The 23,673-nt window shown below is 40.0% G+C and overlaps 1 protein-coding gene across 1 annotated transcript in view; it reads left to right on the top strand.

The window, feature by feature from the left end:
* The window catches only part of LOC126278873 (dynein axonemal heavy chain 2), a 914,655-nt gene that overhangs the window by 281,485 nt on the left and 609,497 nt on the right, over positions 1–23,673 (top strand). The window contains 2 exon segments of the mRNA XM_049979148.1: positions 18,652–18,775; positions 18,891–19,042. Coding sequence (XP_049835105.1) covers positions 18,652–18,775; positions 18,891–19,042 — 276 coding nt within the window.

The following is a 23,673-nucleotide window of genomic DNA, read 5'->3' on the forward strand; positions in this document are numbered from 1 at the left end:
GAATATTGATGGGGCAAAAGCAGAAAAATAAGGTAATCAAGGTACAATATATTAATGGAAGACTGATGATGGTATGACTGAAGGGTAGTTCAAAAGATTTGGTGTTAATACAGGTATATATGCCAACCAGCCAGCATAGAGATGAGGAAGTGGAAGAATATTATGAGAAAATACAAGAACTCAAGAAAGAAAATAGGAATGCCTGCATTATTATCATGTGGGACTGGAAGCAGTGGTGGGTGAAAGAAGAGATGAAGATACAGTAGGAAAATTTGGATTAGGAAAAAGAAATGAGAGAGGTGAATGACTAATTAGTTTCTGTAAGGAAAATTCATTAGCAGTGGGTAACACATTATTTGAACACCATAAAAGAAGACATTACACATGGATATCAAATTTGAATAGGGAAAGATATCAGTTGGACTACATCCTGATACAAAAAAGGTTTAGGAACTGTTTGAAGAATGCCAAAGCTTATCCAGGAGCAGATATAAATTCAGACCACAATGTAGTAGTGGGGAAAATACTAGTGAAGTTGAAAAAAGTCTGGAGAGGTAAAGCAAAAGAGAGACTGAACATAGGAAGACTCAAAAAGGTAGGAAAGGGATTGGATGTGGAAAACAAATTTATGGAAAAATGGGAAAGAGGTAGTGTTGATGAAAGTGTTAATAACAAATGGATAAAAATGAGGGAGGGACTCGTGGACTCTGCCAAAGAAGTACTAGGAATTAGAGTATCCCAAAGTACCAGGAAAGAATGGATAACAGAAAACATGTTGAAAAAGTGGAAAAATGTAGAAACTGAAGAAGGCAAAAAGAGGTACAGGAAACTGAATAATTAATTAAGAAGAGAAACTGAAGAAGCAAGGGAAAAATGGATGAAACAGAAATGTGACAAAATAGAGAAAATGGAGAAAGAGGGAAAGTATAAAATGATGTATAGAGTGGCTAGTGAGATAGTTTTTGAATGTAAAAGAAAGAGGAATAACATGGAAATAAAAAGAGCAGATGGTACTCTAGCAGAAGAACCACAGTAGGTTTTGAATAGATGGCAAGAATATATTGAATGTCTGTGTAAGGGGGACGAAATACAAAGCAAAATTAAGGTTGAAGAGGAGCAAGATATGCCGGAAGATGGTAAGGGATTCACCATCTTGGAAGCATACGTAGAAAAGCCGCTGAAGGAGATAAAGAATAGGAAGGCATGTGGAATTGATGATTTGCCAGCAGAACTGTTGAAGAGTGTGGGAAAAAAGGCAAGAAAAGAAATAGTCTACCTCCGTAATGAGATATACGACACAGGGGAATGACCTGAGGATTTCCTTGCAGCAGTTATGGTACCAGTAGAGAAAAAGAGAAACACTAAAAATGTGAAGAGCACTGGTCTAATTTCTCATGCAGCTAAAGTGTTGAATAGAAGGCTGTATGGCAAGGTGGATAGAGGGATTGCATAGGAGCAGTACAGATTTAGAAGAAATGGAACAAGAGATGCTATTGACCTGTTAAGAACTAGAGGGGAAAGATATATGGAAAAAGGTAGAGAAACCTTTGCTGTTTTTATAGATTTAGAAAAGGCTTTTGACAGAGTTAAGTGGAACAAGCTGATGGATATTTTGAAGAGGAAAGGAGTAGATTGGAAAGAGAGATGACTGGTACAGAATATATATTTACATCAGAAAGTAAGGATAAGGATTGGAAATGAAATGTCAGAAGGAAGCAGCAATGGATGAGGTGTTAGACAAGGTTGTTGCCTTTCCCCACTGTTGTTTAACACATACCTTGAAGACATTATTGCAAAAGGGTTAGATGCGAAAAGAGGAATATTTATTGGTGGAAAGAGAATAGAATCTATAAGATTTGCTGATGATATGATCACATGGTATTTGTGGCAGAAGGTGAGCAGACAGTGAGTAACATGCTTGAAATATCTGAATGAAGCTTGTGTGGAATATGGGGTGCAAATAGACATACCAAAAACAATGAGTATGGTCATCAGTACAAGACACAAACTGTCCAATATTAAAATAGGACACTCTACCATTAGCCAAGTAAGTTCAGTAAGTATCTTGGAAGCACAATAACTGAAGACTTGAGATGTCAGCGGGAGGTGAAAACTCAAATTGCCATAGCAAAGGAGAGACTTATGTGGCAAATTAGATAAAGGAAAAGGCTTTGCAAATGTTTTGTCTGGAATGTGGAACTGTTTGGGGCAGAAACATGGATTCTGAGATGAGAGGATGGGAAAAGGTTAGAACATTTGAAATGTGGATGTGGAGGAGACTGAAGAGAATAAGCTGGATGGAAAGAGTGAGTAATGAAAGAGTATTGGAAAGAGTTGGTGAGACAAGATGTCTGCAGGAGGTTGTAAGAGAAAGGAAAAAGAACTGGTTGGTACATTCATTGCGAAGGTAGTGCTTGCTAGCAGATGCTTTGGAAGGATTAGTTTGTGGGAGAAGACTGAGAGGAAGAAGGAGATACAAGATGATAGATGACATAAAGGGAAGAGGAAACTATGCAGACCTGAAGAGGAGGGCAGAAGACCGAACAGTCTGGAGAACTACCATGTGAAAAGCTCCCTTTCAGCAGAATACTAATGATGATGATGATGGTAATTGTAAATCTTCATCCTTTCAGTGGGGTTTTCCACTTTGGAAATAAAGAAAAAAATAGTCTGCAGGATCCAGGTCTGGAGAGTGCAGAGGATGAGGCAACATAGTGATTTTGTTTCTTGTGCAATAGTCATGTGCCAACAGGGATGAATGTGCTGGTACATTATCGTGATGCAAGAGCCATGAATGTCTTGCAGGGCATTTCCTTCTCACATTTTCTCGCAGGCATCGCAACACATACTGATAGTACCATTGGTTAACAGTTTGTTCTAGTGGCATGAATTCATGGTGAACTAATCCTTCAAAGTCAAAGAAAACTATCAGCATAAATTTGACATTTGACCTATATGATGAGCTTAATTTGGTCTTGGAGAACCTTTCCTTACCCATTGTGAAGATTGAACTTGGACCTCAACATCATAACAGTAGACCCACATCTCATCTCCAGTAATGATTCTTTTAAGGAGCAGCTCATTCTCATTTGCCTGATCTGAAAGTTTTCACAGATTGCAAGGTGAAGGTCTTTCTGGTTTTGACTCATGAGCCATGGGATGAATTTGGTGGCAACACGATGCATTACAAGATCCTGCGTCAGGATTTCATAACATGATCTGACTGAAATGTCACATTATTCTGCAATCTCTTGGACAGTTAGTCTTTGATTGGTATGCACAATTTCATTAATGTCACATTATTCTGCAATCTCTTGGACAGTCAGTCTTTGATTGGTATGCACAATTTCATTGACATTTCTGACATGAGTGTCGTAGATAGACACCCTGAATGAGGGTCAACTATAACCTCCATCCAACCATTTGTAAACTGTGTGAATCATTCGTAACACCAAATATCGCAGGCTTAAGCACTCATCTCCATAGACGTCCTGCACCATTTGGTGTTTTTCTGTAAAGGTTTCATTGAGTTTCACTAAATAAATATATTTTCTTAATGCAGAAACGTTGCTTCTCTAACTCTGCCATCTCGAAATTCACAAACTGTGCAACACAACGTTCTTCTCAATAGAGTATTGAACAATAACTATCAGACATGCAACAATGAAATTTCTGGCAGTGACTCATGAAACACAGGCCTGCTCATAATTTATAAGGAATATGGTGAGAAGTTCTTCCAGTTCTGGTCCCTGGTGGACAACATACTTTACCAGCTGAGCTCACACCCTTGACTGATTTTGTGTGAAGTGGCCTGGGGTCCTAACCATCATAGGCTTTGTGTTCAGATTCTGTGTGCTTGTTTGCCAAACAAAGGAAGATATAAAATTTCCTAGCCCCAAAATACCAATATTTTGTGATCAGGTAAGTCATAAGTGAGGGGTGACAAAATGTTGATGTGAAGTTTCAAAAATTTTGACGAATTTTGAAGTGCTAGATGAATAATTGTGGTAACACTACAAAAGTTAGCACAATGATTGAACAGTTTGCACTATGCAGAATCTCCAGTTTTGTGTCGTCTGATTGGCTTAAAGTCATTGCTAAATGTTATTACCAGAAAATTGCTTCTGAGTTTAAGTATCTTCATCTCTTCACATTGTTGGTTTAAGATGCATCTCCTAGCATGATGTTATTGTGTAGTAGCTTGTTTATAAAATATGTAGTTTTTTTATTACTGTTGGGTTTATGTTTAAGTGATATATGGAACTATTGAGGGCTGGAAATTAAAAAAAAAATTTACAAAATTAAGTGACTTTTAAAACCTGTACCTCAAAAGAGATGCTTATTTTGGTTAACCACTATTTAAAAGATTATTACTATTTGTGCAATACATTACAGTTCCACAATTTCTATTTCTGCTTTCATTTCGCATAATTTCTATTTCTCAGTGGGCAGTGACTACTGGCCAGTCAACACCCAAAACCTCTTATCTGTTTCAAGTTCATTGATGGCATCTTCAAGATCTGGACTCACAGCAAGGATGACATTTGCTATTTCCTCCTTAACATCAGCTCTTACTCCCAAATTGACTTCATCTGGTCCTTCTCAGCTCATCGAACCTCCTTCCTAGATATGAGTATCCACCTCTCAGATGGTTATTTTCTTATAGTGCGCACCAACGTCAGCAGTACCTCCACTCTGACAGCTGCCTATCAAAAAGTCTCTTCCTTATAGCTTCGCCACCAGCAGATACAGACTGCATCCTATTCAGCTCATCCACAAACATATCTCCCAAGCTATCTCCTCCTCTGACACCAGTAAATGTGTTAACCAGTCACTGACCAGCACTGCTCTGATAACCCAGTCTCAACCTGGTATTGAAAAGCTCAGCTGCACCCACCAACAGGGCTTTAACTACATCTCATCATGTCGCAAGATGAGGGATATCGTAGCCACGTCATCCACGGTACTCTTGTGTCGTCTACCCAACCTACAGAATTTCCTTGTCCATCCCTATTCCAATCTATTCCCAATCCAGTGCCCCAAGGATCATTACATTGTGGTTGACCCTGGTGTAACACCTGTCCCAGACACCCACCAATCATCACCTACTGCAGTCTTGTCACAGTCATTTCCTACCCAATAAAAGGCAGGGTCTAATATGAAAGCTGCCATTTTATACATCAGCTATGCTGAAATTACCTTATGGCATTCTGTGTGGGGATGGCAGTCGACCAACTGTTTGCTTGCATGAATGTCCACTGTCAGTCTGCCACAAACCATGAACTTGACCATGCAGTTGTTGAACATGCTGCACACCGTATCTCAAATGACTGTAATAATTGCTTCACTATGCAGACAATTTGGATTCTCCCTTACAGCACAAGTTTCTCTGAACTACATGGAAGGGAAATGTCTCTTCATCATATCCTGCTTTCATGCAGTCCTCCTGGCCAAAACTCACTAACCTGTTCCCACTACCTCACTTAACTTTTTCCCTTCTCTCTTCTGTCTACATCACTCCTTCAAGATCACGTCTCTCACTACTCTTCCCTCCCCTCACTCCCTTCTGGGCATTCTCTCTATCCTCTTTCTCTTTCTCTCTCTCTCTGTCTCTTTCCCTCTCCCCTGTCCCCTCCCTCCACCTCTTTCTCACTCATCCCTTCCCTACTCCTCTGCCTCCTCTCCCCCTCCCTTTCTCCCACTTCATCTCCATGTTCTCTCTTTTTTCCTCCGTCCCTTTCCCCCAATCTTCATATCCCTATTTTTCTTTTTGCTCTGCCCTCTGTACCCCTTTCATCTTGTTCTGGGGGTGCAGATTCATCTGTCCAAAGACCTGCCTCTTTCCTGCTACCCTCTTGTTGCATCGTTCCCAACCCCTCCCAACCTCCATCAGCTTAGGCTACTGCTTTGTAACTGACTGTTAATAATCAGTTTCACTGTGGCCCCAAGATTGCACGTTTTGGTGCCTGCGGAGTTGTGTATGTCAATGCATGTACTTCTCCAGGAAAAGAGCCAGAGGTCAAAAGCTAGTGTAAATGCTGATCGAACAGTCCACGGGTGTAATGGTGGTTCATAGTGGTATGTAGACCCTTGGGCTGTTCCCTCTGTGGTCTGCGCTTGTACCCAAGCATTGGCAGTCGCATAGACACTACTGTCAGCAGCTGTGGAAGCATTGATGTTGATGCTCTGTCTGCCCTGGTTACCAGATTGTTTTGTTTGCTGAGAGTCTTCTTAATTAAACTTGGTGCTGGTTCCCAAGCCTTTCAAAGATTGTAGCTGCAATCTCGGTTGATGAGATTGTCCCTGGTGCAAATTTTTATGGCCTCTCTAACACTGCTGTCTCTGTATTTGCAAGTCTGTGCCAAGATCCTGATATGTTCATACTCCATTGCGTGATTCTTGGACAAACTGTGACCGCTGACTTGTTGGGAACATCAGTTGTGTGTGCCTGTGGTGTTCTCAGTGATGGTCTTTGACAGTGTGCACTGTCTGTCCAATATAGGTCTTTCCACATTGACATGGAATCTGGTACAGCTGGCCTTCTGCAAACCAAGATCATCTTTGACACTTCGTAGAAATGCTCTTGTTTTATTGGGCAGGCAAAAGACAGTTTTGTTCAGTGCTTCTTCAAGATGCATCTGATTTTTCCCTATAGTGCACCAGTGTATGGTATAAAGGCAATTACTGCCTCTTCCTCCATGACTTCTTCTGTCTCCACAGGCTGTACTGTTGTAGTGGGATGGAGGGCATGCCTAATCTGCCATTCAGGGTATCCATGTTTTAAGAATACAGTTCTGTGGTGTTCCGGCTCCTGGGGCAGACTCTCTGTGTCTGAGATGGTGCACCCCATGTACTAATGTGTTTTTAGCACCCATTGCTCTGTGAAGGATGATGGCAAATGTCTGCATGCAAATACAAGACTTCCTTACACATTTGGACTCCATACATCCAAACATCAAGTTTACTGTGGTGACTAAAGGAGAAGGAAGATTACCATTTGTGGACATCATGGTCAAAAGAAGAGCTGATGACACCCTAGATCCTGGTGTGTATTGGAAGAAAACACACATTAACCTGTATTTGCAGACAGCTGCCACCACCCTTTGCAGAGGAAATGGGTACTAACAACAATAGTACACAGGGTGTGCACCATCTCAGACACAGAGAGTCTGCTCCAGGAGGTGGAACACCTCAGAAGTGTATTCCATAAAAAAGGGTGCCCAGAATGGCAGATTAGGCACACTCTCTACCCTACCACAACAGTACAAACTGTGGAGACAGAAGAGGTCGTGGAGGAAGAGGCAGCCACAGTGCCTTTGTAGCATACACTGATGCACTGTTGGGAAAAATCAGATGCTTATTGAAGAAACATTGAGTAAAATGTGTTTTGCCTGCCCAATAAAACAAGAGCATTACCAGGCAGCATCAAAGATGATCTCGTTTTGTGAAAGGCCAACATATACCAGATTCCATGTTAATGTTGAAAGACATATATTGGACAGACAGTGTGCACCCTCAAAGATCATTACCGAGAAAACCAGAGGCACACTCGACTGATGTACCCCAACAAATCAGTAGTCACAAAGAACTGCTGGTTCAAGAATCACACAGTGGGGTGTAAACATATCTATACCAAGGCATAGACTTCCAAATACTGGGACAGTGTCATTAGAGAGGCCAAAGAAATTCACATCAGGGACGATCTCATCAACCAAGCTTGCAGCTATAATCTTAGCAAGGGTAAGGAACCAGCACTGACTTTAATTAAGAAGTCTCTCAGCAAACAAAACAGTCTAGTGACCAGGGCAGACAGAGCACCTACATCAATGCTACCACAGACGCCAGTGGTAAAATCTCCATGATTGCCAACATGCAGCCTTGAGCCCAGACCATGGTGGAAACAGCTCCTGATGCTAGGGGATATAAGTCATCTGTACATGCTCAAGAGCCCAGTTTATCAGCACATGTGACGATGTCGACATATCTGATTGCTGAAGTATTGTGTTCTTGGACACTATGAACTGGCAGTACACTTGTGGACTGTTCAGTCAACAAATATGCCAGGAGAAACTGAAGAATTATTGTGGATGCTGTTTCATGTTATGTGCCTCTGTGCTCCATGCATTGGTCCACTGTTGGTGAATGCTTGCCTTTCCCTCATTTTTCATATTGTTCTATCAGGAATTTCCATTATTGTTACTTATTGGTTTTGTAAACTTTGTACATTAAAGTTAACTAACCTGGACTCTCTTCAAACTGGACTCACCTCAATCCTGTTCCATCAACATAAAGACATGAATTACAATAAAAATCTCATGGAAGAGATTGGGATAGTATGCGAGCATTGATCTGAAGAACAATGACCTTGGCTCTTTACAGCTTGTGACTGATATGTGACCAGCCTCTGAGGTGTCACTCACTCTCCTCATGTTCAGCTATTACATGATAAGAGAAAAGTACAATTTCTGTAGTGACATAACAAAGACATATTTTGATGTCAATGTTATGAAAAGGATGGATGGGGACTCACCATGTAAAGGAGATGTTGAGTCACAGACGAGCACAGCAAATAACTGCTAAGCATGTGAGCTTTCAGCCAAAAGGCCTTCCTCTAAAATATGTAAAACACACACACCCACACCCACCCACACACACACACACACACACACACACACACACACACACACACACACACGCATGCACCTTCACCCAAGCACACATCACACACACAAGGCCACTGTCTCTGGCCACCAAGGCTGGACCATTGGCCAGAGATAGTAGCCACGTATGTTTGAATTGTGCTTGTGTGAATGTGTATGGCATTGTCTATCTTAAAAGAAAGTATTTTGATCAAAAGCTAATTTGTTTAGCAGTCATTTTGTTGTGCTTCTCTGTGACTCAACATTCCTCTATGTGGTGAGTAGCAGTCTGCCCTTTTCATAATATTGTCATACTGGAATTTCTATTCTTTGACATATTGTAATGTGTAATAAAACCTGTAAAATAGTGTTTACAGAAATTGGGTTGGAGATTACAGGAAACAAGTGTCACCAACAGTTTCGTGACACTACAGTTGATGCAAGTATGAATTTAGTGTTTCTGTTGGGATAAAATTGTTTAAAAGTGACTTATTTTATAAGAACTTGAATGCAGTTTTGTCATGGTAAAATTTATTGGCATATGACGGCAGATTGCGCACAGTGAAAACAATCATCCTGCCAAATTTTAATAACTAAACAATGGAAGTAATATAAATAATAATATAAATAATGAATAATATAGCAACATTATACTGCCAAATTTTACTCTTGTATCACATTATTCAATGAAACACAGCACTTCAAGCAGTGCCAAAATTTTTGAAATGTTCATCGAAGAGTCTCCTACTCACAAAATATTGAAATTTTGCTGCCTAGAAATTTATATATCTTCCTTTGATCATTTAACAAACTTGCACACAAAATCTGAGCAAAATCTGAGATGACTGACTTGAGAACATTTCTGAAATAATACCACTTGACATGGATCACTCCTACTTGTTATTTATGTTCACTTACATTATCACTTTCACTTTTGTGCCTTATGTTTACTGCTTGCTTGTGATGTTATGTAACAGTTCTGTGGTCAGCTACTATGTGCTTTATATCATAAAAACAAAGCTTTTTATATTGTAACAGTATAATGAAAAGGATAGTTGCTACTAACCATATAGCGGAGATGCTGTGTAGCAGACAGGAACAACAAAAAGGCTGTCAGAAAGTGAGCTTTTGTCCAACAAGACCTTCATCCATAAAAGACAACACACACACACACACACACACACACACACACACACACACACACACACACACACAACCACAGTCTCTAGCTGCTGAGGCCACACTGTGAGCAGCAGCGTATCGTTTAGAAGAGGCAACCAGGTGGTGGGGATAAGGAGGAGGGACAGTAAAGTGCTGCTTGTGGGAACATACAGGGATGAGGTGTAGGTAGAGGGCGTAGGGCAGCTAGGTGCAGTCGAGAGGTTAGGCAGAGGGCAGGGACGAGGGGGGTGGGGGGCACAAAGAAAGGAAATAAAAAGACTGTGGGTGTTATGGTGGAATAGTGATCTGTGTTGTGTTGGAATGGGAACAGAGAAGGTGCTAGATGTTTGAGGTCAGTGACAGCCCATGAATAGATTATTGTGTAGATTCGGTGAGCCGTGGAATACTACTGTGGTAGGTTTTGGAAGAATAGTGGTAGGACTACCCCGTCCTCCCCCCTCCCTCCCCCTCCCATGAACCATGGATGGACCTTGCCATTGGTGGGGAGGCTAGCGTGCCTCAGCGATACAGATAGCCATACCATAGGTGCAACCACAACGGAGGGGTATCTGTTGTGAGACCAGACAAATTTGTGGTTCCTGAAGAGGGGTAGCAGCCTTTTCACTAGTTGCAAGGGCAACAGTCTGGATGATTGACTGATCTGGCCTTGTAACACTAACCAAAAGGGCCTTGCTGTGCTTGTACTGCGAACGGCTGAAAGCAAGGGGGAAACTACAGCCATAATTTTTCCCGAGGGGCATGCAACTTTACTGTATGGTTAAATGATGATGGCATCCTCTTGGGTAAAATATTCCGGAGGTAAAATAGTCCCCCATTCGGCTACTCAAGAGGATGTCGTTATCAGGAGAAAGAAACCTGGCGTTCTACGGATCGAAGTGTGGAATGTCAGATCACTTAATCGGGCAGGTAGGCTAGAAAATTTAAAAAGGGAAATGGATAGGTTAAAGTTAGATATAGTGGGAATTAGTGAAGTTAGGTGGCAGGAGGAACAAGACTTCTGGTCAGGTGACTACAGGGTTATAAACACAAAATCAAATAGGGGTAATGCATAGTGAATGAATTATTGTGGCCAAGATAGATACGAAGTCCACACCTACTACAGTAGTACAAGTTTATATGCCAACTAGCTCTGCAGATGACGAAGAAATTGAAGAAATGTATGATGAAATAAAAGAAATTATTCAGATAGTGAAGGGTGACAAAAATTTAATAGCCATGGGTGACTGGAATTCGGTAGTAGGAAAAGACAGAGAAGGAAACGTAGTAGGTGAATATGGATTGGGGCTAAGAAATGAAAGAGGAAGCCGCCTGTTAGATTTTTGCACAGAGCACAACTTAATCATAGCTAACACTTGGTTCAAGAATCATAAAAGAAGGTTGCATACATGGAAGAATCCTGGAGATACTAAAAGGTATCAGATAGATTATATAATGGTAATACAGAGATTTAGGAACCAGGTTCTAAATTGTAGGACATTTCTAGGGCCAGATGTGGACTCTGGCCACAATCTATTGGTTATGAACTGTAGATTAAAACTGAAGAAACTGCAAAAAGGTGGGAATTTAAGGAGATGGGACCTGGATAAACTGACTGAACCAGAGGTTGTACAGAGTTTCAGGGACAGCATAAGGGAACAATTGACAGGAATGGGGGAAAGAAATACAGTAGAAGACGAATGGGTAGCTCTGAGGAGGGATGAAGTAGTGAAGGCAGCAGGGGATCAAGTAGTGGTAGATATGATACGCGAGTTGGGATGGAAGTCATTACAGCATAGACGTTTTTCGTCGCGCGGCGAGACCTTTTTACGAAATTTCAGTCACCAACTTTCTCTTTCGAATGCGAAAATATTTTGTTGAGCCCAACCTACATAGGTAGGAATAATCATCAAAATAAAATAAGAGAAATCAGAGCTCGAACAGAAAGGTTTAGGTGTTCGTTTTTCCCGCTCGCTGTTCGGGAGTGGAATAGTAGAGAGATAGTATGATTGTGGCTCGATGAACCCTCTGCCAAGCACTTAAATGTGAATTGCAGAGTAGTCATGTAGATGTAGGTAAAAAGACGACGGCTGGTAGAAATCCTTGCGTAACAGAAGAAATATTGAAGTTAATTGATGAAAGGAGAAAACATAAAAATGCAGTGAATGAAGCAGGCAAAAAGGAATACAAAGTCTCAAAAATGAGATCGACAGGAAGTGCAAAATGCCTAAGCAGGGATGGCTAGAGGACAAATGTAAGGATGTAGAGGCTTACCTCACTAGGGGTAAGATAGATACAGCCTACAGGAAAATTAAAGAGACCTTTGGAGAAAAGAGAGCCACTTGTATATCAAGAGCTCAGATGGCAACCCAGTTCTTAGCAAAGAGGGGAAAGCAGAAAGGTGGAAGGAGTATATAGAGGGTCTATACAAGGGCAGTGTACTTGAGGACAATATTATGGAAATGGAAGAGGATGTAGATGAAGATGAAATGGGAGATACGATCCTGCGTGAAGAGTTTGCCAGAGCACTGAAAGACCTGAATCGAAACAAGGCCCCGGGAGTAGACAACATTCCATTGGAACTACTGACGGCCTTGGGAGAGCCAGTCCTGACAAAACTCTACCATCTGGTGAGCAAGATGTATGAAACAGGCGAAATACCCTCAGACTTCAAGAAGAATATAATAATTCCAATCGCAAAGAAAGCAGGAGCTGACAGATGTGAAATAATAACACGAATTCTTTACAGACGAATGGAAGAACTGGTAGAAGCCAACCTCGGGGAAAGGCTATTTACAATTTGTACAGAAACCAGATGGCAGTTATAAGAGTCGAGGGGCATGAAAGGGAAGCAGTGGTTGGGAAGGGAGTGAGACAGGGTTGTAGCCTCTCCCCAATGTTATTCAATCTGTATATTGATCAAGCAGTGAAGGAAACAAAAGAAAAATTCGGAGTAGGTATTAAAATCCATGGAGAAGAAATAAAAACTTTGAGGTTCACCGATGACATCGTAGTTCTGTCAGAGACAGCAAAGGTCTTGGAAGAGCTGTTGAACAGTATGGATAGTATCTTGAAAGGAGGATATAAGATGAACATCAACAAAAGCAAAACGAGGATAATGGAATGTATTCAAATTAAGTCAGGTGATGCTGAGGGAATTAGATTAGGGAATGAGACACTTAAAGTAGTAAAGGAGTTTTGCTATTTGGGGAGCAACATAACTGATGATGGTCGAAGTAGAGAGGATATAAAATGGAGACTGACAATGGCAAGGAAAGCGTTTTTGAAGAAGAGAAATTTGTTAACATCGAGTATAGATTTAAGTATCAGGAAGTCATTTCTGAAAGTATTTGTATGGAGTGTAGCCATGTATGGAAGTGAAACGTGAACAATAAATAGTTTGGACAAGAAGAGAATAGAAGCTTTCGAAATGTGGTGCTACAGAAAAATGCTGAATGTTAAATGGGTAGATCATATAACTAATGACGAAGTATTGAATAGGATTGGAGAGAAGAGAAGTTTGTGGCACAACTTGACTAGAAGAAGTGAGCGGTTGGTACGACATGTTCTGAGGCATCAAGGGATCACCAATTTAGTATTGGAGGGCAGCGTGGAGGGTAAAAATCGTAGAGGGAGACCTAGAGATGAATACACTAAGCAGATCCAGAAGGATGTAGGTTGCAATGGGTACTGGGAGATGAAGGAGCTTGCACAGGATAGATTAGCATGTAGAGCTTCATCAAACCAGTCTCAGGACTGGAGACCACAACAACAACAACATAGATTTTCGGTGTGCAACTATATTTTTGTCACCAAATGATTATCCAGCTGAGAAAACAAAATGTGTTGTACAAGTATGATGATACATACCCCACACATACAGTTGGACAAATGCATGACTCCATGACTCTCTACTAGCAATATTAGCTCAATATTTTCATGAGGGCACATCTTCAACCATATGCCTTCAGGTCCAGCAAGTAAACTTAGTGCAAGATTGAATTTAACACAAACCTTCAGTCTAAATTACAGAGATTTAAAGAAAATGATAATAAAAATGATGGTAAAAATGGTTTTATTCTTTCTAATAATTTACCGCAGCCAGCACAAAAAATTTAGATTCAATGAGTTGATAAGTTATTAAATCAGTAAAATAAAATACACAAATAATTAAAATGGTGGGCCTACAGATATGCATTTAAGCATGAAATAAAATAAAAATGACAATCAATTGGAGTATAGATTGCATTTTCCTGTATTTAAGTGGTAAAAGATTCCCAGAAGTTAATAAACGTCACTGGTTCATGAATAATATAGTCCCATTCCAAAGATCTATTCACAAAATAATCAGCAGCTTACAGATAAAAAAGTTCAGTACATCTCTAAACATATCAAAACTCATGAAATCATGAGAAGATTCCAACAGGCTAACCAGTAATAATTCCAAAATGCTGCAAAAATAAGTTAGGATCCAAATTGACCAAGGCCTAACACTTGTGAAAAGTTAATAGTTACAAATGGCTCACAGATTCTACTCCCCATTCAACACAAAATTGTTCTAAGTAGGAACAAATGTTAAGGTGTTTCTGAGGCCACTTTCCGAACAAAATCTGTCACTTTAGAACTTCTAAATCATGCAACACCTCTCTAACATTCAAGTTACCTCACCGAACATCTGGCACAGAATTACTGAGCGACTCAAATTGACCAGAAGTGGCCATTCACATGCCTTTATAAGCCATCTATGAGTCTGCCAACATACACAAAATACGTGAAGTGGACCAGCACCTAAAATTTACGCAATTCACATGTATGTGAAAAGAAGCATCCTTCTCTTCTGGTCCCTGTCAGAGCACACACTATGTCCCGTGTCTAAAAGCTTATGAGCATCTAATTAAAACATGAAATTTGTGCACATGTGCTCAGTATAACTGACAAAGAAATAATTGTTAATGTATGATAAACAGTAGACATGACCTACTCAATAGAAGTGTCTCTTTGCACTATATTCAGAGTACTACTGGCAAGTGATGAATGTTTTTATTATAATTTGAATTAACATTTTGTTAAGTAAATGAGAAATCTCCTAATAAACTATACGTGTGATATGTGGTTACATAGAAACAGGTATAAGGAATATCATGCTGCTCTAACTTTCTGTATAAGTATGGAGAATGTAAACAATATAGCAAAAGATAGATTGCTACTTACCATAAAGATAGCATGTTATGTTACAGACAGGAACAATTAAAAGTCACATATACTGTACATCAGTTTTTGGCCAAAGCCTTCACCAGGAAAAGAAAGAAACACACACCATTCACCCACATATGCCAGCACACCTCATGCACACATGACCACCTCCAGCAGCTTGGACCACAGTGGAAATTTTATAAATTCCACTCTGTTTTAAGGGAATTTATAAAATACCCGGCAGTCTGTTTGTGCAAATTATTTCTAGGTCAGTAAGATAGGGCTGTAACTATTAGTATGGTTGAGCATGAAATGAGGTGTAGACTGAAAAAGAAAGATTCTACCTTTGCTGCCCACAGGCAGAAAACTAACATTACTTGAAATTCTGGGTATTAATAAACACCGATCAAAGAATCCTGCCTGGTCCTTAATGACCAAACACAGTTCCATTACTCACCCTAATTAAAGTAGCAGCTATTTATTATTTCTCTCACCATTAGATAATAAGCTTGTTATAACTGTTTAACACCCACATTACACAGAAGTCTTTCTTCCCCTCCCTTTATTCGGTCTGTTCATTAGACACACCAATCTGTCCATAAGTCATAGTAGCCTGTGTCATTACTCACTTGTAGAACATTTTTGGCTTATACATTTGCATAGTTTTAATATCTGAATACACTGTAATATAAGATTTATTTATAATACTATGTTATGCTTGTGTTTTGTAGTGATATATTCATAAAATACGCATATCTTTGTACAGCTACAAATTCTCGTTGAAGTTGTGTGGACTATTTGTTTGGTATTAAGTTATTGGATGATGGCCTAAGAAGCCAAAAGCCAGTTCATAATGCACTAAAAAGTAAACATTGTTGTGGAACATTAATACTTTGATATGTCTATGTTTCGCCAAGAAGTTAAGAAATCTTCCATAAATATTTCCTATTTTTATTTTCACAGTACTTTTTGAGCTTTCCAGTGTAATATTTACAAGATTTATACTCTTCTTTGGTGTTCTAAACTTCTCTCTTAAAATAAAAAAACAACGTTGTCTTTTTTTTCTTTTTGTATTCCCAAAATTTGGGTGTGGCCACTTTTGATCAAATATATGATCAATGGTGTATTGATTCTTTGTAAATCCTACTTAAATCTCATTTATTACTTCTTTTAAATGTGGTTCCAATCCTTTCTAAATAATCTAGAACACTTTGTAGTTTGTGCTAATTAATGAGATGCCTCTGTAATTTCTGCATTCTTGTTTTTCTCCCTTTTTGTGGACTAGTACTGTGATCACTTTTTTTTTTTTTTTGCAAGTGTATTTCCTACCATTTTAAGCAGTTCAGCTCTTATTATGTCTCTCCTGGAGCTTTGTGTTTTTTAGTATTTTGATTGTATCTGCTACCTCTTCCATTGTCAGTGGTGCAACTAAGGCAACTACATTCTGTGATATTTATGTTGTTCCTCGAGTTCTGTACTTCCATCCTCAACATTTAAATGTTCCTCAAAATATTCCTTTAAGGCTTCCATACCTTTTGCTTTTTCTGAAAATGTATTACCATTTTTATGTTTAATGCCATACATCTGCAGTACGTATACTTTTCTGAAAAACATAATTGATCTGTAAAACCTCTCGCATTCCTTGTGTTTTTTTCGGTTCTACTTTTTTAATTAGATTTTCCACTTACTCTACTCTTTTTTTGTCTTAGAAAATGGTTGGTTTTCTATATTAGCATTTTCATATGCTGCTTTGCTTTCGTTGGAATTTTCATGAAGGTTTTTTCCTTCAGTACTCCTCTTCGTTTAGGATTTCACTCGCATTCTTCTTAGAACCATAGATTTTTCTTCCTTCGTTTTCCTTTCCCATGTACTTCTACTGCTGCTTCTTCCATGTTTGTTTTATCATTTCCCATGGGACTTCATTGTCAAGACTGTGCTCCATTTTATAGACTCAAATCTGTTTTGGACCTTATTGATAAATTCCCTTGCCTTGCCATTGTCTCTCAAATTGTGTCAATATTCTGTTCTCTTATGCTTTTTCCTCAACTTTTTTTAACTGTTTTTTTCACAGTATTGTTTTATTAAGAAACATGTACAGTAAAGCTAACTGTCTTGTAAGGTTATATCGTTCTTGGGCAGCTCAGAACTGAAGCAAGAGTTGGATGATGTGAATTCTTTACACTGAACCTATATCATTTCAGGTTATTTTATAAGTTTTAATACAGTTCTGAAACTTGTATTTTGTGGTGTATGAAAACTGATAATTTGTGTACACCTGTTTTATAATCATGTTTCTACACTGATCAGCCAGAACATTATGACCTCATAGCCAGAATGTCCACCTTTGGCACTGATAATAGCAGCAACACATCATGGCATTGAAACAATGAGGCCATGGTAGGTTGCTGGAGAGAGTTAGCACCACGTCTGCTCACACAAGTCACCTAATTCTCATAAATTCCTGGGAGGGAGACAATTAGCCCAAGTGCCACATTCAGTTACATCCCAGATGTGTTCAAATGGGTTCAGATCTGCCAAGTAGCAGGACCAGCACATCAGCTGGAACATGCCGCTGTGCTCCTTGAACCAATCCCATCACACTCCTGGCCTTGGGATATGATGCATTATCTTGTTGAAAAAATTCACTGTCGTCGAGAAACATGATCATCGTGAAGGAGTGTATGTGGTATGCAACCAGTATGCAATATTCCTTGGCCATCATAGTGTCATGCATAAGCTCCACTGGGCTCATGGATGCCCATGTGAATGTTCCCAGAGCATAATAGAGCCACTACTAGCTTGCCTCCGTTTCACAGTACAGTTGTCAGGAGCTATACTCCTGAAAGACGATGGATTCATGCCCTCCCATCGGCATGACAAAGAAGGAATTGGGATTCATCAGATCGTGCAATGTGCTGCCACTGTGCCAACATCCAGTGCCAGTGGTCGTATGACCACTTCAGTTGTAGTTGCTGACGTCATGGTGTTAACATTGGCACACACGTAGGTGGCCGGCTGTGGAAGCCCGTCTTTAGGAATGTTCGGTGCACTGTGTGTTCAGACACACTTGTACTCTGCTCAACATTAAAGTCTGATGTTATATCTATCAAAGTTAACTGCCTCTTCTGTTTTACCAGTTTGCAGCCTACAATGTGCTACATCTTTAATGAGGGATAGCCACCCAACCTCATTATGTCTGAATGTGGTTTCATCTTGGTTTCGCCACTTGCTGAGGACACTCACCACAGAACTCCTTAAACACCCTACAGGTCATGCAGTTTCTAAAATTCCCATGCCGAGCCTCTGAGCCACAACAGTTTGTCCTTGGTTAAAGTAAAATAGATTGGATGCCTTCTCCAGTCTACACATGGACAGCACGCTCACTGCCCATGTGTCTGACTAGCAGTCATTCTTTGCCAAGTGACACTGTTATCACCTCAATGGGTTTATATTGATAGTAGTTTGATGGTCATGACGTTCTGGCTGATCAGCGTATAGGCATACAGAAAGTGAGTTATTTGAAGTAACTGAAATTGTTTATGTACTTTCTTTCTGAAAATTTAAAATGTAATGAGCAATGCATTTCATATAACATAAATAATATAATTTTTATATCATCCGGTGTTCTAATTTTAAACCTATGCCATTCTTATATCTTCAGTGATTTCGATCAGGATTCACCAGATTTCACACTTGATGTGATAATGGAATTGAAATTTCAGAACTATGCAGAGCATATAAATGAAATTTCAAATGCAGCTGCAATGGAATTATCAATTGAAACTGTAAGTACTATAATTTTTAATGATGCCTTTGATACTTCAATTTACTGGGTTTCACAGCGGTGCATAATACAATAATATGCATAAGACAATGGAATTCTATGTGAAATTTCTGCAGGGCCTGAAACAAATAACTGAGATATGGAGGACTATGGAATTGGATATGGTACCTCACAAAGACAAAGGAGTTTTCAGACTGAAGAGTATTGATGAAGTTGGTCAGGCACTAGAGGAGAATCAGGTCGCATTATCAGCAATGAAATCAACTAGGTATATAACTCAATTTACTGTTATTTTTAAGTAACAGATTAAATTATATTCTTATTAGTGTGTGTGCGTGCTCATGTATGTGCACACACATTAATAGAAATCAATTATTTTCAATTAATGCCCAAATTTTGAATTTTTTATACTTTGTCTCCTTGGGAGAGCCAGCCCTGACAAAACTCAACCATCTAGTGAGCAAGGTGCATGAGGCAGGTGAAAAACCCTCAGACTTCAAGAAGAATATAATAATTCCAATCCCAAAGAAAGCAGGTATTGACAGATATGCAAATTACCGAACAATCAGTTTAATAAGCCACAGCTGCAAAATACTAACATGAATTCTTTACAGAATTATGGAAAAACTGGTAGGAGCCGACACTCAGGGAAGATCAGTTTGGATTCTGTAGAAATGTTGCAACACATGACGCAATAATGATCCTACGACGTATCTTAGAAAATAGATTAAGGAAAGGCAAACTTACATTTCTAGCATTTGTAGACTTAGAGAAAGCTTTTGACAATGTTAACTGGAATACTCTCTTTCAAATTCTGAGGGCGGCAGGGATCAAATACATGGAGCAAAAGGCTATTTACAATTTAAGTGACATAAGATTCTAACTACTGTCATATTAAATTGTATTCACCAGAAAGGTTCCTCTATAAAGCCTATTTACAATTTGTACAGAAACCAGATGGTAGTTATAAGAGTCAATGGGCACGAAAGGCAAGCAGTGGTTGGGAAGAGAATAAGACAGGGTTGTAGCCTATCCCCGATGTTATTCAGTCTGTGTATTGAGCAAGCAAGAAAGGAAACAAAAGAAAAATTCAGAGTAGGTATTAAAATCCATGGAGAAGAAATAAAAACTTTGAGGTTCGCCAATGACATAGTAATTCTATCAGAGACATCAAAGGAACTGGAAGAGCAGCTGGATGGAATGGACAGTGTCTTGAAAGGAGGATATAAGATGAACATCAACAAAAGCAAAACGAGGATAATGGAATGTAGTTGAATTAAATCGGGTGATGCTGAGGGTATTAGATTAGGAAATGAGACTCTTAAAGTAGTAAATGAGTTTTGCTATTTGGGGAGCAAAATAACTGATGATGGTCAAAGTAGAGAGGATATAAAATGTAGACTGGCAATGGCAAGGAAAGCGTTTCGGAAGGAGAGAAATTTGTTAACATCGAGTATAGATTTAAGTATCAGGAAGTCGTTTCTGAAAGTATTTGTATGAAGTATGGCCGTGTATAGAAGTGACACGTGAACGATGAATAGTTTGGACAAGAAGAGAATAGAAGCTTTCGAAATGTGGTGCTACAGAAGAATGCTGAATATTAAATGGGTAGATCACATAACTAATGAAGAGGTATTGAATAGAACTGGGGAGAAGAGAAATTTGTGGCACAACTTGACAAGAAGAAGGGACCGGTTGGTAGGACATGTTCTGAGGCATCAAGGGATCACAAATTTAGCATTGGAGGGCAGCATGGAGGTTAAAAATCATAGAGGGAGACCAAGAGATGAATACACTAAGCAGATTCAGAAGGATGTAGGTTGCAGTAAGTAGTGGGAAATGAAGAAGCTTGCACAGGATAGAGTAGGATGGAGAGCTGCATCAAACCAGTCTCAGGACTGAAGACAACAACAACAACATTTTTGCACTGAGAAAAATTATTGTTCAGATATCGTGAAAGCTACTCGTCGTTCTGTTGTCACGGTTCAGGCGTGGAAGTGTTGATGGTTTAGCAATCCAATCCTAGTGTGGAACAGGGGGCCACAGACATTACAGCTGATGGAAGGTGGAGGACATGGCTGAGCCTGGAGGAGTATACGTCTCTGCTGTTTGTCATTCTCCATTCTTTGACGTTCCAGCTCAAAGTTTTGAAGAACATTTGAGGTAACTGAGCACCAGCGACTTCGATCTTCTGCTGTTGTGGACCAGTTACTCGGATTGATGTTCAAGTTTTTCAAATTTTTCTTGTACTGATCCTTATAACGTTTGATAGGGGCACCTCGTGGCCTTTTACCTATGCTCACTTTGCTGTGCAGCATTTGGCGTGGAAGTCTGTCAGTTTTTATCCGCTGGACATGTCCGACCCATCTGAATTGATGCCCAATGATAGGAGCTTCCATGCTATACATTTTTGCTTTCTCAAGAGCAACCGTGTTGGATATGAAGTCATCCCATTTCAGGTTCATGATATATCTTAGCTTCTGTTGGTTGAAGCATTCTAGTTTCTTCAGATCACAGCAATATAACGTCCAGGTTTTGCAACCATATAGCAGGGTGGAAATGACTACAGCTTTGTACACCATCAGTTTGGTGTACAGTGTTAGGTCTTTATTCAGGAAGAAACGCTTTGTAAGACGTCCAAATGCTACACGGGCAGCACGTAATCTATTCTCCACATCTTTTCCAGATGAGCAGTTAGATGACAGTATGCTTCCTAGGTAGAGGAAATGGTTCACTTGTTCCAAGGGTGTATCATAAATGGATATGCTGAAATCAGGAACGGAGGAGCCAGGAGTTGGCTGCGTTATCACCTTTGTCTTTGGATTATTGATGGAGAGACCAAATCGTTCTTACACCCTGCTGAAGGGATTAACTGACAGCTGCAACTCTGCAGGTGAATGAGCTGGAGAAGCATTGTCATCAACATACTGCAGCTCTGTCACATGAGTGGTACTGGTGAACCTTTTTGAATGGGGTCTGGACTGGTTGAACAATCCTCCATCGAACCTGTACTTTAGTTCTATTCCTGCATTGTTTACGGATGTCTTGTAAAGCATAGCTGCCAGATACAATTCAAATAATGTTGGTGCAAGAACGCATCTTTGTTTAAGCCCACTTGTTATTGGGAATTCACCAGTTGTTTCATTCTGGCAGAGGACCTGTCCAGTCATATCATCGTGGAGAGCTTCAGTCCAAAATGTTCAGGGCAGCCGAAGCATTTTAAGACCATCCACATGGCTTTTCTGGGAACTGTATCAAAGGCCTTTTCTAGATCGTAGTAAACAAGTAGTAAAGGCTTTTGCTGTTCTCTGCACTTCTCCTGTAGTTGTTGTGCACAGAAAATCATGTCAATTGTCCCTCTTGAAGGTCGAAACCCGTATTGAGACTCAGGTAGTATAGTCTCTGAAAGTGTCTGGAGGTGATTTAAAAGGATTCTTGCAAAAATTTTGCCAGTGACAGAGAGTAGGGATATTGCCCGGTAGTTACCACAGACGTTTCTGTCGCCCTTTTTGAAGATGGTGACAGTTGTGGATTTCTTCAAGTCAACTGGTACCTTGTGGGTTTCCCACATTAATTGAATGAGCGAGAAGAGTCTAGTTTTTAGAGGCAAGCCGCCATCCTCAATAAGCTCCATCGGGATGCTGTCAGGTCCAGGAGCCTTCCCAGGTTTCACAGTCTTGAGTGCCTTGCAAAATTCTTGAAAAGTTGGAGGATCAGCCATCCAGGGTTGTGGAGGGTGCTGTGGGACATTTTTGAGAAAATCTCTAGCGGAAGTAGATGGGCTGTTTAACAGTGAGGTGAAGTGCTCTTACCAACGATTTAAGATGTCCTGACTTTCAGTAAGAATGGTGGAGTTGTCAGCAGCTTTCAGTGTTCCTGATGAGGAGCGAATAGGTCCATACAGCTCTTTAATACCAGCGTAGAAGCCACGCAGGTTCCTTGCATCGGAAAGATTTTGGAGTTCTGTGGCTTTCCGTTGCCACCATTTGTTCTTGATTGCTCGTATTTCATTTAGACATTTCTGCTTGAGTTCTTGAAAGTGTGCTTTCTTTCCTGCGCAGGACGGATCTTGAGTAAGGGATAGGTAAGCATCCCGCTGTGCATTGCTTGGATTTCTCCTTGGTTGTCATCAAACCAGTCACTTCTTTTTCGTGCACTAAAACCAACAACATTCTCAGCAGTTTCTTTGATGATGTTCTTTAATGTGGTCCATTCTTGTTCGACATCATCTGTGGTTGCTGGAGCTTTGTTAAGTTGTTCAGACAGCATGTCTTGGAAGTGTGAGTGAACGTTTTTGTTGTTCAGGTTGCTCATGTTGAATTTTCAGCGTGGTGGGTTTGAAGAGTGGGATCATGGCTTGCGATGCTTTGGTACTCTCAAACGGCTGACTAAAAGTCTATGGTCAGTCCAGCACTCATCGATGTTTAGTGCTGCTTTTGTGATGAGAATGTCTTTCTTGTCACGCTGTCAAGTAATAATGTAGTCTATAAGATGCCAATGTTTGGAGCGTGGGTGGATCCATGTGCTTTTATAGCGTTTAGGCAAGTGGAATTGGGAGTTGGAGATGATAATTTCGTGCTCAGCATATAGACCAAGAATTAACAACCCATTTGCATTGCAGTTTCCGACCCCTTGTTTATCCATGATGTCTCTCCAAAAACGGTTGTCCTTTCCCACTCTGGCATTGAAATCACCAATTAAAATTAATTTATATTTAATGGGTATCGTAGAGAGAGTACTGTTCAGGTGGTGGTAGAACTGATTCTTTGTATCTTCATCACTGTCTAAAGCAGGAGCATATGCAGAGACGAAGACGATGAAACTGTCTGAACCAATGGGTACTCTAAGAGTCATCAGTCTTTCATTAATTGTGGCAGGTGTAAGTCAAAGATCTTTCAC

Source organism: Schistocerca gregaria, chromosome 6 (assembly GCF_023897955.1).
Source record: "Schistocerca gregaria isolate iqSchGreg1 chromosome 6, iqSchGreg1.2, whole genome shotgun sequence".
NCBI lineage: Eukaryota > Metazoa > Arthropoda > Insecta > Orthoptera > Acrididae > Schistocerca > Schistocerca gregaria.